This window comes from Sus scrofa, chromosome 7 (genome assembly GCF_054392235.1).
Source record: "Sus scrofa isolate SSC_HxYL_T2T_F1_AM1 chromosome 7, Sscrofa_HxYL_maternal_Yorkshire_Landrace_v2.0, whole genome shotgun sequence".
NCBI lineage: Eukaryota > Metazoa > Chordata > Mammalia > Artiodactyla > Suidae > Sus > Sus scrofa.
This window is the reverse complement of record NC_139389.1, coordinates 101,687,849-101,705,659: the sequence shown is the minus strand read 5'-3', so window position 1 is coordinate 101,705,659 and position 17,811 is coordinate 101,687,849. Positions and strand designations below refer to the sequence as shown.

The following is a 17,811-nucleotide window of genomic DNA, read 5'->3' as shown; positions in this document are numbered from 1 at the left end:
TTTGAAATATTTGTTCCTGGAATGTAACTTTCAAACTTCTTTTTTTAGTTATCTAAATATATTATATATATTTCTTTTTAATCTGTTGATAATCCCAAGATTTTAAGTCTTTCAGGTCCATCTGTAGTTTCTTGTACCTTACAATGCCTTGAACTTATTATTATTTTTGGTAAACTTTTACTGTGTATGTGTGACCTACTAATTTCCATACAACTTTATCTGTGAGAAATCTCAGATCTAGGCTGAAGTAGAATTCTTCTAGAGAAGATTTACTTCTGTCCATTGCTTAGGACACTTCCAACCCAGAGCCAATTTAAATTTTCTCTTGCCTGATATTTTTCATATTATTCATATATATATATATATATATATTTTTTTTTTTTTTTTTTTTTTTTTTTTTTTTTTTTTTGCTTCTCTGAGGCTGCACTGGTGGCATATGGAGGTTCTCAGAACAGCGCTCCAATCAAAGCTAAAGATGGCAGCCTACACCACAGCCACAGCAATGCCAGATCTGAGCTGCGTTTTCAGCCTACACCACAGCTCACGGCAACGCCAGATTCTTAACCCAATGAGCAAGGCCAAGGATCGAATCCACGATCTCATGGTTGGTTTCCAGTCGGATTTGTTTCCACTGTGCCATGATGGGAACTCCTGTACAAGTAATTTAAACCTGAGTCATCATTTGGTTATAATACAGAGAGGATAACAGCTGAACTCAATTCCCACTCATAGCTAAAAGGATACCTGAAGAGATAATTCTGTTTCAAAACTGTTTACTTAAAAAAATGCACTGAATTGGTCTAGTACTCTAGATGCTATAATTTATGGAGTGAATTATTCATAGCACTCTCTTTTAGCCCATTTCAATTTCTGCAGAATCAGTAAGGTAATCCCTATTTTTGTTTCTATGTCTTTTTGACATGTCTTTTTCTTAGTCAATGTATTGACTAAAGGTTTGCAAGCTTTGTTGATCTTTTTGAAGCACAAATATTTGGTTTAGTTGATTTTCTTTATTGTTTTTCCACTTTCTCTTTTATTTACCATTACTTCAATCTTTATTATTTTCTTCCTAGGCTAGGCTTGGCTTTGGTTTGCTCTTCTAGTTTTTCAAGCTGTAATGTTAGATGGCTGTTTTGGTGATTTTCTTTCTTTCTCTCTCTCTCTTCTTTTTCTTTCTTTTCTTTCCTTTCCTTTCATTCCTTCTTTCTTCTTTTTTTTTTTTTTTTTTTTGTTTTTTTTTTTTTTTTTGTCTTTTTAGGGCCATACCTGTGGCATATGGAGGTTCCCAGACTAGTGGTCAAATCGGAGCTAAAACTGCTGGCCGACGCCACAGCCACAGCCATGCAGGATCCAAGTCACACCTGCAACCTACACCACAGCTCATGGCAATGTCAGATCCTTAAGCCATTGATCAAGGCCAGGCATTGAACCCGCATCCTTATGGATACTAGTTGTGTTTGTTAACCACTGAGTCACAATGGGAACTCTGGTGATCTTGCTTTTTTTTATAAGCACTTACGGTTATAACTTTCCCACTTAGTATTGCTTTTTCTGAATCACTAAAGTTCTGGCAGGTTGTGTTTTCATTTAAGTTTATTCATATTTTCTAATTTCCCTCATGGTTTCTTCTTTCAATGATTGGCTGTTTGAGTGTACTGGTTTAATTTCCACATATTTGTGAAATTTTCTGTTTTCCTGATGTTACTGATTTCTAACATCATCTTTTAGTGGTCAGAGAATATACTTCATATGATATTTGCCTATTTAAATCTATTCAGATGTATTTTGTGGCTTAACATATGGTTTATTCTGAGAAATATCCCATGGAAACTTGAGAAGAATGTATATTCTACTGTTGTTGGGTGGTTTATTCTTTATATGCCCATTAGATCTAGTTGATTTACTATGTTGTTCAACTCTTAAATCTCCTTACTTATTTTCTGTTTTGCTTTTCTACACATTATTGAAAGTAGGGTATTGATGTCTCCAGCTAATATTGCAGAATCATCTATTTCTCCCTTCAGTTCCATCATCATCTATTTTGATGGTCTGTTATTATGTATATAAATGTTTATCATTGTTTTATCTTCCTATTCAATTGAAACTTTTATTATTATATAATATCATTGGCTCTTTAACCTCTTTTTTGAGTGGGATAGTTAAACTTCTAAAATTTAAAATCTACTTTGTCTGAAAGTCATAAAGCCAAAAGCTCTCTTTTGCTTACCATTTGCACAAATATCTTTTTCCATTCTTCCACTTTGAACATATTTGTGTCTCTGTATCTAAAATGTGTCTTATTTATATCATCAGATTATGCTTTTCTATCCATTCTGCCAAATCTGTTATTTACTTGAGGAGTTTAAATGATTTGCACTTAGAGTAAATACTGATAAGGAGGAACTTATGACATTTTGTTAACTGTTGATATAGCTTTTTTGTTCCTCATATCCCATGTTAGTGTCCCTTTTTATATTTAGTTGACTTTTGTAGTAAATATCTTAATTCCCTTCTCATTTCTTATTCAGTATATTTTCTAGTTATTTTCTTTGTAGTTAGTATATAAATTATATTTAACATCCTAAAGTTTAACAGTATAATTTAAATTTATAGCAGCTTAACTTCAATAGCAGGCAAAAACCCTACTCCTAAATTGCTCCATCCTCACTCTCTTAAAGTTACTGATGTTAAGTTACATGGTTATAGATTATGTGCTCAAAAACACAGACTAATAATTTTTTCTTATTCATTGAATCATAAAAATTTAAATAAAGAAAAAATAAAATGGACACACAGAGTTCCAATTGTGGCTCAGTGGGTAAAGGATCTGGCATTGCTGCAAACTCTGGTGCAGGGAGTAGATGCAGCTTGTATCTGGGTGTTGCTGTGGCTGTGGTGTAGGCCTCAGCTCCAGCTCTGATTCAATCTATAACATGGGAACTTCCATATGCTGCAGGTGTAGCCTTAAAAAAAAAAGAAAATTAAAATTTTCAATAAACTAGTTTTTATAATAGTCCATGTTTTTACTTTTATTGGAGATGAACTCACTCAGCTTTCATTTACCTAAGAATGTCTTAATTTCCCTTTCATTTTAGGACAGTTCTGCCAGTTATAGAATTCTTGGTTGACAATATTTTCCTTTCATTACTTTGAAGATATAACTCTCCCTTCTGGCCTCTAATGTTTTTGATGACAAATCTGTGGTAAATCTTATTGATGATCCCTTGTATATGACAAGCGTATTTGCTCTTGTTGCTCTCAAGATAGTTTTTTTGCTTTTGACAGACTGATTACTATATGACTTTCTGTGGGTTTCTTTCAGCTTATGCTATTTGGAGTTTTCTGAGCATCTTGAGTTTGTAGATTTATATCTTGCATCAAATTTGGGAAGATTTCAGCCATTATTTCTTCAAATTATCCTTTGCTCTTTTCTCTCTTCTCCTTCTGGGATTCCCATGAAGCAATGGTGTTAGACCATGAACTTAAATGGTGTTCTACAAGTTCCTTTGACTCTGTTCAATATTTTTTCTTTCTGTTCCTCAAACTTTTTAATTTCAACAGCCCTATCTTTAAGTTCACTGATTCCTTGTTCTGGATACTGAAGTGTGTTTAGTCTCATGAGTGAAATTTTTATCATGGTTGTACCTTTTTTTTTTTTTTGCTTTTTAGGGGCACAGTTTTGTGGAATATGGAAGTTCCCGGGCTAGGGGTCAAATCAGAACTACAGCTGCTGGCCTGTGCCACAGCAATGAGGGATCCAAGCTGCGTTTGTGAACTATAGCACAGCTCACAACAACACCAGATCCCCAAACCACTGAGTGAGGCCAAGAATCAAACCCACATCCTCATGGATACTCATCAGATTCATTTCCACTGCACTATAACAGGAATTCCCCAGAATTAAAAAAAAATCTCTATATTGATATTTACATTTTCTCATATCATTTTCCTGATTTTGTTCATGTCTTTTATTAATTTGAGCATCTTTAAGAATGTTGTTTTAAAATCTTTGTCTAGAAAGTTTACCATATGGTCATCCTTGTGGATCTTTTTGTCAAATTTTTTTTTAAATGGGCCATATTTCTGTTTCTTTGTATAATATTGTGTATTATTTTTGTTACTGTTGAAAATTGGACATCTGAATCTTGTCATGTGGTAATTCTGGAAAACATATCCTCCCCTTCTTCCAGAGTTTGCTATATTTTTGATTGCTGTAGAGTACCTCTGAGTTGTGATCAGCCTGAGACATAAACCTAAGGTCATTTGAGGTCTTTTCTGAGCCTTCATTTCTCTTTGGGCATGCACAGTGACTTTTACGATTCCCCTAAGTATGTGACTACTCGACTGTCCTAATCCTTGAATGTCTGGCTTCCAAAAAGGAGAGAGGAGAAAAATGTAGGGGAAAAAATAGGCACTGTCCATTTAATTCTCCTTGAAGTCACAACAGCAACCTGCCTTTGTCTATATTGATACAATCCTCAAATAGAATCCAGATCTCTGATATTTGAAAGACAAGGTCCTAATTTCCCATCTTGGCTCCCACAAACATGCAGTGTGGCTGCCTGCCATGGGATTGAAGGATTGGGGAATGCACAGCTACTACCATTTTAGGCTAAAATTGATTGAAATTAACCACAATTTACCAACTAAACTTAGTCTTGGAAACTGCATGCCTGAATACACTCTAGATATCCCAAATTGTTATATTAGATTCCTTAGTCAAACTGCTGTCCAAGTGGAGAAATGGATTAACTGGTACTTCCCCTCTATCATCATCTGCTCAGTTCCTTTCCATAGCTTTTTATAAGTTAAGAATATTTGATTTTAGGTTAAAAAAATAGAAGCACTTCAAAATGGTAAGAGTGTTATTACAAATTAGTAAATGACCAATGTTGTTTAAAAATGATTTAAATAATACTAAGGATAATTTAATTTCCTGATATAATAAACATTAAATCCAGTATTTTTTCCTTAAAAATTTTAAACATTAGTATTAAACCATTTTGGCACTAAAGGGAGAAAGTTAACTCCTCCCAAGTAACAGTGCATATGTTTGTTAGAGTGTTTATGTTCAGTTATTGAAGAGATGAAGCTGAGATCAAACTGGGAATAATGGTAGACTGTGGGGGGAAACTGTGGAAAAAAATTAGTCCTACTGCACACATTAAAAACTAACAAGAGATTTCACATTCTACTTCGTTAGTTAGCAATATTATGGACAAATCTATATAACAACAAAAAAACCTGAATATTTAAAACAAGATTGAAAGATGGTTAATGAGGATTACAATGGTAAATATCTTTATAAAATGAAAAACTGTCTATCATTTTTTCTTTTTATGGATTTAGATATTCACTTAACAGTTTTTCAATAAATTTATATAAGACGTCATAACATTTCCATGAACTTCGTGAACTCACTAAAAACCTACAGATTACTAATTAAGTTAATGCCTGAACTGAGAATAAGACCAGGATAAATTATGCCTCAATGTGTAGCCAGAGTGCTTGCTCTATTATTGTCAATGACTTTTAGAACAAAAAGCATCCGATCTCTTCAAAAAGTAAGTGGGTCAGAGTTCCTGTTGTGGCTCAGTGGGTTATGATCCCTACTAGTATCCATGAGGATGAGGGTTTAATTCCTGGCCTCACCCAGTGGGTTAGAGATTGGCATTACTGTGAGCTGTGGTATAGGTCACATATGTGACTCAGATCTGGTGTAGGAGCTGCAACTCCGATTCTACCCTCAGCCTGTGAGTTTCCATGTACTGCAGATGCAGTCCTAAAAAGCAACACAAAATAAAACAAACAAAAAAAAGGAGTGTGTAAACTATAGATTCAGGGAGGTTATATGCTGCATTTCTGTGGGCAGTTCAATCAGCTTCTAGGACTGGAAGTGTTAAACCTAATCGAGTAAGTCTTCCAAGGTCACAGACATAGTAAATGCTAGTAACTGTTAGGTTGTAAACCCAGAGATCTGATTTTATTTTTTTGTCTTTTTTTTTTTTTTTTGCTATTTCTTGGGCCGCTCCTGCGGCATATGGAGGTTCCCAGGCTGGGGGTCCAATCGGAGCTGTAGCCACCTGCCTACGCCAGAGCCACAGCAATGCAGGATCCGAGCCGCGTCTGCAACCTACACCACAGCTCATGGCAATGCCGGATCGCCAACCTACCGAGCAAGGGCAGGGACCGAACCTGCAACCTCATGGTTCCTAGTCGGATTTGTCAACCACTGCGCCACGACGGAACTCCGAGATCTGATTTTAAAAAGAAAGCTCTATCTCTTTTGCTGTCAATCAAGACAGTCGAACTTTAAGTATGGTTTCTCTCTCCCTCTGATTGTGGACAGAAAATCAAAGAGTGACTGAGAACTCTGGTAGTCACGGTAGATTGGGGACCAATACCAGAACTTGAATAAAGACTCTTAATGGGCCTAATTCCAGTTACAGAGTGACACTCCTGATATGACGATATTGCAAGCATTAGAACCCAAAGAGAAGACTTATCTATTCAGTTGCCGGAACCAGGAAAAAGGGCCTCTCATGTCTAAGAGGTTGGATCGGAAGAAGCTCTGCTATTTTTTTTTTTTTTTTATGTTTTCCTTTTCTTTTGCCTTGCCCTCAAGGTGGTCCAGTTGTGTAGGAGTGCAGAGTAGCACAGGAGATTAACACTCTACAAGATATAACTTCTCCTATTTCCAGTTACTCTAGCCAAAAGATATTTCTTGTAGATTATTAACTGTGAACTGGAGAGTGTAGGAAAATTCTTGGAGAGGAGAGAGCCGAAGAAGGCAGAGCCCCTAATTTGGTGAATGAATTGACACAATTCCCAAGCTCACTCTTGAGCTAAGCATATTTGACAGACTCAATGATGTATGAGAAAAGATTTTAAAAACATAAATAAAATATATGCCACTGCCCAAACATCAGCTAACTCCTGAATGGTTCATGTGCTGGGCAGACCCAAAAAGTTTAGCAAAGGCTTAATGACCATCCACATAAGATGAGACAGAATTTTCAACCTGAATCTGATCAGATTGACTGTTGAAAGTAACTGAATAACTAACTAACACGATCTCCAGAGCATTTTAACAGAGTATAGAGTCTAAATACAATATTCAAAATGTCCAGGGTAAATCCAAAATTACTCAACATAGAAAGAATCAGGAAAATCAGACCACTTCTCAAAGGAAAAGAAAATCAATGGACATCAACTGCAAGATGATTCAAATACTGGAATTGTCAGAAAAATATTCTTAAACAGCTGTTATAACCACCTTCCATGAAATAAAGGGTAACATTTTCAAAATAAATGCAAAAATAAAAGTTCCTAGAAAGAAACAGGACCATAAAAAGACAGGTGATATAGAAATTTTAGATTTAAAAAAATACTGTACCTGAAATTTTAAGATTCACTAGATAGGCTCAAAGTAAAAATGAAGATGAAAAAGGAAAAAAAGTCAGTGAACTCGAAGATAGATTAATAAAAATAACATGAAGGATAGGGAAAAATATATGAAACAAGTGAACATCAGGGACCTGTGATACATTATCAGAAGATGTATAATTCATGTCACAAAAGTATCAGGAGAAAATGAGAAAAAGATTGGTGCAGAAAAAGAAAAATTTGAAAAGCTAATAGTTAAAAATTTACCAAATTTGGTTAAAGACATAAACGTACAGATTCAAGAAGTTCTTTTAACCTAAAAGGATAAACTCAAAGAAACCCACACCCAGATATGTAATAATCAAATTGTTGAAATAAAAGAAAGATAAATATCTTCAAAACACCCAGAGAAAAAGATCATACATTACATACAAGGGAATATCAATTCAATGACTGTGGACTTCTTCACATGAACCGCAGAGTCAGAAGACAATGGAATAACCTTTTTAAAAATGCTGAAAGCAAAGAGCTGTCAATTCAGAATTCTGTATCTAGTGAAAATATTCTTCAAGAATAAAGGCAAGATAATGGCATTTACAGGTGAAGTAAAGCTATTGGAAAGTTTTGTCAGCAGACTTGCTCTGAGAACTAGAACTCTGAACCAATAACAACACAGCAACAGTGATCAACACTTAATAAAACTTACTATAAAGCAGTTATTGGTCCGAGCACTTAAATGGACTAATTTACTTAATTCAAGAAGGCTGTACTATTAACATCTTCATTATACAAATTAGAAAAAAAAAAAAGACGTTATATCACTATAGAGTGACTCTATAGAGCCAGAATAGAAACCCAAGTGGTCTGGCTTTGTAGATGATGCTATTACCATTACTTGGCACAATCTTCCAACTTGTACAAAAAACACTGAAGCAGATGAAAACTATTTTAAACAGATCTAGTGATTTTAAAAATCATTATTATTTTTTCTTATGGCTGCACCTGTGTCATATGGAAGCTCCTTGGCCAGAGGTCAAATGGGAGCTGCAGCTGTGGCGTATGCCACAACTATAGCAACGCCAGATCCAAGTCACATCTGTAATCTATACCACAGCCTATGGCAATGCTGGATCCTTAACCGACTGAGTGAGGCCAGGGATCAAAGCTTCATCCTCACAAAGTTTAGTACTTAACCCTCTAAGCCACAATGGGAACACCAAATTATTTTTATTTAATGCTTCTCTCTAGAGATTAAAAACAGGATGGCAAGGTACCAACTTGACGCATTACTTTACCTCATAAAAAATTCTATAATAACTAGGATGAAACATTTATTTATCATCAGTAACCATTTTTGAGTACATATCATGTATCAGAAATTATTTTTAGGGCTGAAGATGTAAAAATGAATAAGATAAAGCTGCTGTTCTTAAGGATTTTATATAAATTAGGTAACAGACAAGGAAGTAAATAATTACAATACAGTATGTGTTATAATATAAGCATGTAAAAAGCCCAAAGTACATACAAGGTAAAAATGCTACAGGAAGGAAACAAATCTCATTATGGCTGTTTAAAGAATAATTTTTAAAAACACTTTGAAAAGTACACCTCAAATTTTTAAGTAAATTCTCAGTTAAATAAGTAGTGAACATAAAGAGAAAAGCTAGAAGACTCTGTTACCACGTTGTGCATGTTTAAATTTTCAAAGCTTTCAGTATATAGATCATGGACTTATTCCAAAGTACTTAAAATCAGCTTGTGCTGATTTATTTTCCATTCACTCAGCAGTCCAGTGCTCAGTAATTATGTGGATTTGGAAGGCAGAGGAGGAATTAATCTAGAAAAATCTTTCAATAAGGCAAAACTGCTATTTCTATACTGGATCAAGAAAGCATATTCAACTTAAAGAGTTTCTTTAACAGTTGCAAGCCAAAAGTTTCAGATTTAATTGGATGCTTATGGTAAGGGCCATGCCTTACTTTTCTATCCATACTTAATATCCTTTGGTTAATAGGAGACCTGGCTAATAGAGTATTATTTTGTTTGTTGAAATAGATTTTCTTTATAAAATAATTAACAAGAAACAAGGTTTAATTCTTGATTATATTCCCTGTATGCCAAGAAAGAGTTCTTTTATGTTCAAAGACTACTACTTAATTCCATAGAGAAAAGGGATCAAATGCGACCTTTGATCTCCTATGGGTAGGTAATATAGGTAAAGGTTGAAAAAAAAAGAATAGCATAAAAGAATCAATATGAGTCTGTAAAAGACCAGCATGGACTTATAAGTTTAAAATCTCTATCAAGTTACTTTAGTTTTTTTTTTTTTTGCTTTTATTAAAATTAAACGTTATAATACAGTACTTGTAACAGGAGAGACAATACAGTAACTAATGACCCACTCACGTTTCCCCATAACTATGCTTCAAGTGGCTGCCATTAATGGGACACAAACTTAGCCTAAGTAATAGAAAGGGCATTATGATTCATATTCCATGCATTAAATAGATATATTCACGTTTACATTCATATCACACACAGGATCAATAAATGACTATAAATAACAATTGTGAAACTCTGCAATTATAAAGTTGCTGTGTATTTTCTAGATTGCTCTGAGATCACCTGTATATCAGCTGATGAACAGGTATATGAACAGATTCTGAGTTGATACTTCTATCCTAAATGATGTATGTTATCCTCATTAAAGGAGATTTTAATCTAAGAATTGCTAAAATAACAGCAAATAACTAAACTATCAAACTGAGTATGGCTGTCATTATCTAGGTCAACAAAGGTATAGTTTTAAATATACTAATTTAATATACTAGTAATATATTAGTGATTGAGATTTTTTTTTCATGACTATACATCAATATACCTATTTATAAATTGAAATAAAGTTCCTAGCTTGTGAGAACTTACTTAAAAAGAGAGTGGGAGTTCCCGTTGTGGCGCAGTAGTTAACGAATCCGACTAGGAACCATGAGGTTGTGGGTTAGATCCCTGGCCTTGCTCAGTGGGTTAAGAATCTGGCGTTGCTGTGAGCTGTGATGTAAGTCGCAGACATGGCTCAGATCTGGCTTTGCTATGGCTCTGGCAAAGGCCAGTGGCTACAGCTCCAATTAGGCCCCTAGCCTGGGAACTTCCATATGCCACAGGTACGGCCCTAAAAAGAAAAGAAATAATAAAAAAATAAAAAAATAAAAAGACTCCAAGTGGTTAGTTTTATAAGTTACTATTTAATGACAATTAAAGAAAGTAAATAAATGAGTATAAATAATCAAAAAGAATAGTTTATAACTTAATAAACTGGACTGTTTTGGGGGTAATAACTTTTAGCAGTAATACAATATTTTCTAAAAATTTTAACATAATTAAAAAAAAAAAAAAAAAACCCTCCAAACTTAAAGGAAACTGTGGCCAGGCTTTAACTAGACAGGATACTAAGACTTGTAACTCTGGGAAATAAGGGTGGCAAATTAAGCATTATGACTAAAGTTTCTTAGGTTTATCAGTCTACTGTAGTGATCAGTGTTATGGAATTAGTTTTCTTTCCAACATATTGGTGACTTTCTTACCTAGAGAGCATGCCCAGAGGTGTAACATTAAGTGATCCCATCAGCATTGCCAGGGCCATCCCTGGCGCTTCCCGTTCTATTACTTCTTTTGTGGCCTGTAATTAAAGATTAAATAGCAGACTGAGTGAAATTTACTAAAAAGATGGAAGGCAGAGTAGTAAAATTAACTTAAAATATTTATAAATTATGCTATCTATAAACCATACTTTGTAGTACTATATATATATTTTTTAAGGCATCAAGAATCAATTATTTGGGACCACTGAATAAATGCTGAGGACCAGGACATACAGCGAACTTTTATCTGTGCAGATTTTTTTTCTTTTTTCTTCATTTTGCCAAGCCTGCCACATGTGGAAGTTCCTGGGCCAGGGATCAAATCTGTGCCACAGCAGTGACCAGCACCACTGCAGTGACAATGCCGGATCCTTAACCCACTGTACCAAAAGGGAACTCCCGTAGCAGTCTTATTCTTTCCAACTCAGACGTGTTTGACAGAAGTCTCAACTTGCCTAATCATCTAAATTTTAAAATGAAGCCTCAGATTGCTATAACAGCTCAATAGATTTTCATAAGAGTAAGAAATACAGGCAAAGCAATTAAAATGCATCGAGTTATGTGTTAAAGGCCAGTTGATGTTACAAATAAACTTTTAAAATGCATATAAATTAGTTCTTTAATCCCTTACATAGAATAAAAAGGATTACCAGAATTGTTGTAATCTACTGGTTCATTGAATCCCAGCATAATGCAATATTTAACAATGTCAGAAATTTCAAAGGAAAACTAACATTACCATAATACTTTTCAATAAAACCTACTTTAAAAATAAAGGGCCAACAGGAAGGCCAAAAGGACATTTTCAAATTCCTAAGTTTGGGAGTTAACTATTTTCATTTAAACACACAGCTAAAAACTATTGAGCTAGCATTATATAAAATCTACCCCATGTTTCACAAATTCAACAAATCTGGTATGATTTTGAGGTCTCCTGAAGAGAAACACTATTTCCTTATTAAAAACTGCTTTACTGAGGTTTACAACTTTTTCTTAGGGACCTTAAAATCTTAAGAGGCCTAAAAATCAAGGAAGAGATGTTAGAACAATCTTTTAAGAGCTCTTTGGATAGGGCTAATATTGAATTCATTATTTACTTCAAAAAGTCACATAAGCAATGTCTGACATTTAATGATTTTGGGGCTCCACATAAAGATGATGTATCCCTAAGTATAGTAGTATACTTTCTTTAAGGACAAAGGAAGAAAGTATCAACAGAAAACTGAGAGGAAATCTTTCACTTAGATACTTCAAAGTACAGCAAATATTTATTAAGCACCTACTATGTACCCGGTAGTATTACATGCAATGATGTTGCAATAGTGAATAAAACAAACTTATAAGAATGTGTAAGCTCAAAGTCATCTAGTATATGAAAAACTCAAGTGACAAATTACATATGAGAATTACCTAAAAGAGATGCAAATCATTAATTTTTCTACACTCTCTTAAATGTACCAGTGGAATGCCTCATTCCACTTAAAAATAATATTGGACTTTGTTTTTGTGCTTGCAGTTGGATACAATGAAATGGCTCATTTAAACTTACAGTTATTTTAGGAATTATTTGAGGCCATTGTTCACCAGATTGCACTGAGGTCCTCTTTATGAAGACCCACAGGAAAAAATTCTCCCTAAGTAGCACAACTATGGCTAGGTACTATTTTGTGATACCAGTTTGTTTTTTAAATTATGATGCTTGTGAATCAAGTTACTCTTAAGAACAGAGACAAACATATGGAAACCTTTTTAGTAGGTTTACTGAACACACCCTAATTTCACCTCATTTTTCCTTGCCTATTTTCCCACATTTATCTTATTAAATGTTCTGTTGTATTTTATGTGTTTGGGTAAACCATCTTAAATATTGTTTAGTGTATTGATAAAGATATAGATGATGATGTGAATATACATATTCTTACATAAAAGTCTTCATCTTTTTCAAACATAATTTAAGGAGGACAGTTAATTACTTCTGAAGACTTTCTATCAGAATTTGGGCTGATGGACAATAAATCTTGTACATTATAGAGCATAAGAGGAAAATATATATTGTGGTGATGCCACTAAAAGGCACTGGTGCTTACAGGGTGAGTGAGAGGAGAGACTTTCCAGAAATGGACACGAACCAAACTTTTTGCTATATAATCCTAAATAATGTACAGATGTAGTCTTTCTTACATCTATGTCAAATATGTTTTCCATAAAACAGCAGAACCATTCTACTTCCTTTTTATTCCCCACTCTGGTGTAGCAAGAAGATCACCATCTGTGAAGTATCACCACACAGTTAAGGTCCTGAGAGTAAGGACTGGGTCTGTTGAAGCATCGAGCCTAGTGTCCAACATACTGAATGTGTACTCAATAAATATTTCTTGAATAAAAGAAGGAATGAATAAGTGAACCAACTAGATCTGAAACCTGGTTTTATCAGTTAATTGCTCTGTGAATTAGAACAATATATTTAACCTCTCTGAAATTCAGAGTATTTATGAATAAAATGGAGCTAATAATAAAGCATACCTACATTTTATGAGAACTAAACAACATAAATAAACCAGCAAGTGTACAGTAGGTATTAATACATGTCATGTCAATTCTCTCTCTGCTTCTACTTTCCAATTCTTACATCCCTTACAGTTTTGATCATATCAGTTAGAGAACAGAAATAAGAAAAAACTCTAGCAACCAAACTTAGAAATAGTGGTTGAGAACCAAAGATGAGAAGAAAGAGAATGTAGAGCAAGGCCCTAAATGAAGGAACAATGGCAAGTAGAGGGCAGGGAGGAGAATGCTGAAATAATGGTAAATAAAGGCAGCATGCAGACAGATCAAGTGGAAATTGGAAGATGGACAGGAGGGCAAAAGCTGGGTGAAAACATCTATAAACTGTAAATGGGGACAACTAGAAGGCAAAGAGCTGGAGAGTAAAACTTAATTTAGAATAAAATGGGGAAACAACTATCCATCTAAATTATTAGAAAATCCAAATAGAAGAGTCATTTTAACAAATGCAGCTTTATTCCTTCAATTATATGTACTAGGATGATACATATAGATAAATGGAAGTTATTAGTACCTGTTAAATACAGATAATAAGCATGAATTATCAATAGGCTATTCATATGCAATGGCAAAAAAAGATGCCATTAAGAGTTTGAAATTATTAATTGGCTTAAACTTGATTGCCACTTTTTACTAAATTATTAATTTGATGATCAAATTCTTTTTTTCCTTGAGCAATAGTAAAAATTTCTTTTCTTAGTTCAAAAATAACCTTTTTTGAAATAGTAGATTCTAAAATAATAAGGTTTAACTGCACTTAGCTATGCTTTTAAATAAGATATTTTATTTTTAACTTCTAAATACTTTCTAAACTTTGAAGGTTGCAACCTCCTATGGAAAATTACTTATTGTGATCTTTTGCTTTTTACCTTTGACACTTTGAAGATAACATTAAAGTCAGAAAGATGCTTCAAAGACTCTTCAATTTGGGAAAAAGGATGTCACAAATAATGGTTCTATAGCCCAGAGAACTTGTAAATGAAGTTCAGGTCCATTTTTACCTTCACAGAAAAAAGTTACCTTAAAAAAATGTTATTGCTAACAGGCAATGATGTTTAAAAATGCACAAAACACACAATACCTAAATGTAAATGTGCAGAAATTCCTTGTATGCATGGTGATGGGGAAAAAATCACTTAATATAGTGCTTTTACTTATTTTTATAGACATAGTTTTAGTAATAGGCATAATTTGTATACTAATATTTACATGTTTGCACAGATACATAGATTAAATATAATTTCCTTCTAACAACTAATACAGTGTCCTTTGCTGAATAATCTAAATAACAAAAATTGTCTTGGAAAGAAACACTACCTAATGGGTACTAATAACACTGTTAAGTGTCAAGGTGAAATATGGCTAGAGCAGTGGTTATCAAACTTTAGTGTGCATCAGGATCTCCGTTCTACACCTGATTGCTGGGCCATACCCAGAGATTTTGATTCAGAATATCTGGTTGGGGTCTCAAAATGTGTATTTCTAACAAGTTTCCAAGTTATGCTTGTGATGCTGGTCAAAGGACCACACTTTGAAAAACATACTGCAGAGAAAATGAGATAATGATTATGCACACAACTTGATCTAATATTCATTATCACCTCATATTCAGCTTTGTAATCTAGGTTGAAATAAATGTGAGGATCCTTCATCAGAGTAAAATACAGATTTAGAGAGGAGATAAATTAGGTAAAAATAGGCAGTTTAATGACGGCCAATTAAACTTTCCTGACTCTATCCATTAATGCCAGCCAAGTACATTTTCTTGACTCAAACACATTAATTTTATTTTACACCTTTAAAAAGAGTTATAATAAACAATTCAGATATTGTCACTCTAAGTATCCTATGATAAAGAGAAGCTACCTTTAATATATTTTTTTTCCTTAAGACTACACCTAATGAATAGAACTTACATACATGACGACTACTGGGAATGTTCAAGGAGCACCAGCTTTGAATTTACTCTTTTCTCCTCTCATTTCAGAAACAGAGCAATGGGAATATGAGTTGCGTTATTAAAAGGTCAGTCTTTAATTTATTCTAATTAATTAAAACATTATTTACAGATTTTTGTTAGTTTTACATTACTAATTATAAACACTTTTCAACCAATCATAATACATAGGTGTATCATAATAGTGTGACTAAGTGGTTAAAGACTACCGCTACAAAGGAGAAGACGCACCTAAGTAATGAAGATAGTTATCCTGGACTTGAGAGATATGATCCTATTGGTAATGTATTTCTTTTCCTTGGAGCTTTAGCTTTCTGAAATATTTATATCTTCTTCCACTCCTGGAAGAAGCAGAAAACTTTTCAAAGTGGAAATACTCCATCCATTTTATTTTTCAGTTAAATGTGTATCATATTTAAGTAAGATCTTGTTCTCATGAAAGATTTAAAAAGACAGTATAATTATAGAGAAAAAGCAAAAAAAATTAAGTACTGTAGGCATTTTTATCCTCATTCCATTTGATGAACATGTACTTTGCAATGAGTATGAGATACTGAGGGAAGAATCTGCTGTTCCCACTGCTCATCTCAGGTCCCTTAAGGGCCAAAGGCTTAATGTGTGTATCATTATGCTAGATACGGTTCTAAGGTTTAAAGGTAAGTATAGTCATGGACCTGGAGAAAAGACTTATGGTTGCCAAGGGGGAAAGGGAAGGTGAGGGGGGAGGGGAGGGAATGGGATGGATTGGGAGATTGGGGTTAACAGAGGCAGACTATTGTCTTTGGAATGGATTAGCAATGAGATCCTGCTGTATAGTACTGGGAACTATGTCTAGTCACTTACGATGCAGCATGATAATGTGAGAAAAAAGAATGTATACATGCATGTGTAACTGGGTCACCATGCTGTACTGCAGAAAATTGACAGAACACTGTAAACCAGCTATAATGGAAAAAAAATCATTTTATATATATATATATATATATATATATATATATATATATATAAAAGATAAATATTTCTTTAATACATTTATCTGTGATGGACATTTAGGTTGTTTCCATGTGGATAAGCAATGAGGTCCTACTGTACAGCAGAGGGAACTATATCCAATCTCTCAGGATGGAGCATGATGGAAGATAGTATGAGAAAAAGAATATTTATATCAAACATATGTATGACTGGGCCACCAGGCTGTACAGCAGAAATTGACAAAACATTGTAAATCAACTATAATAAAAATAAAATTAAAAAAGATAAGTACTTTTTGTATAACATGGCTCCTAAAACAAGCCAACCAATTTATCTGACTCAACAAAAGCATTTATTTTAATGTTAGCTGTACATCATGGGTGATTAAAAGGTTTCCAAGTGTAACTTTAACTATGAAAAATCTCACCGTTATTTGCTAACATTTAGATCCCAAGTCTTGTTAAATAACCAAGTTGAGTATATGTATGGCAGTGGGTGCTCCTGACCTTTACAGTTTCTCTCTTTTTAAACAGTGAGTACTTTTTCATATTGTCTTCCTCCTTTATTTAAACATTAATTGGATAATCAAATTATTAAACAAAAATTGGGGAACTCAGATGAGTAAATTTTTTTTATAAGAGATTTTCATATGGATAGTACTTATCTTTTTGGTCTACTTATATAAGTAGTATCACCTTATATCTCATTCCAGGAAAATGTGAGAGAACTGGTATTTCTATGGATTATTAGCATTTTTATATTTGTATTATTCATTTATTCATTTTTGGCATTATGTGAAAAACAATAAAGTCCGTCTTTATTGTAGGTTGTTGGTTTCAAATCTTCTAATCTATATAGAGGATAATGTTTATTCATTCATATTCCTCAAAAGTTGATTCACAGATATGAAAAAATGTCTTGCTTCTTGAATCTGAAGAAAGGTGAAGTAGAAAGATGTTGGAATTTGAAACTATACTGGAATGTTGTTGTCCAGATAGTTAACTGATGAATATATAACCTAGTGTCTTCACTCCAGCTACTTCGGAGTTTTGTTCTTTTAAATGTGGTTAGTAGAATATAAGAAGAAACATAACGACTACCTAAAAACATCTATAAATTGGATTTCCACCTTACTGATGATCACACATAATTACTTGGTTTACTTAAAGCACTATAAGTTTTTGATGTACGTATAACAGCATAAGCTGTGGTTAAACAACTTAATGGCAAATAAACTCTTACTGTAGATTCACAAATACTATTTATAAGTACTATTTGCAAATGCTCGCT

General features: G+C 33.7%; 1 protein-coding gene across 44 annotated transcripts in view; it reads right to left on the bottom strand.

Moving 5' to 3' along the window:
• The window catches only part of GPHN (gephyrin), a 567,426-nt gene that overhangs the window by 271,806 nt on the left and 277,809 nt on the right, over positions 1-17,811 (bottom strand). For all 44 annotated transcript variants that reach the window (NM_001243302.1, XM_084966151.1, XM_084966156.1 and 41 more), the window contains 1 exon segment: positions 10,971-11,065. In NM_001243302.1, the coding sequence (NP_001230231.1) occupies positions 10,971-11,065 (95 nt within the window).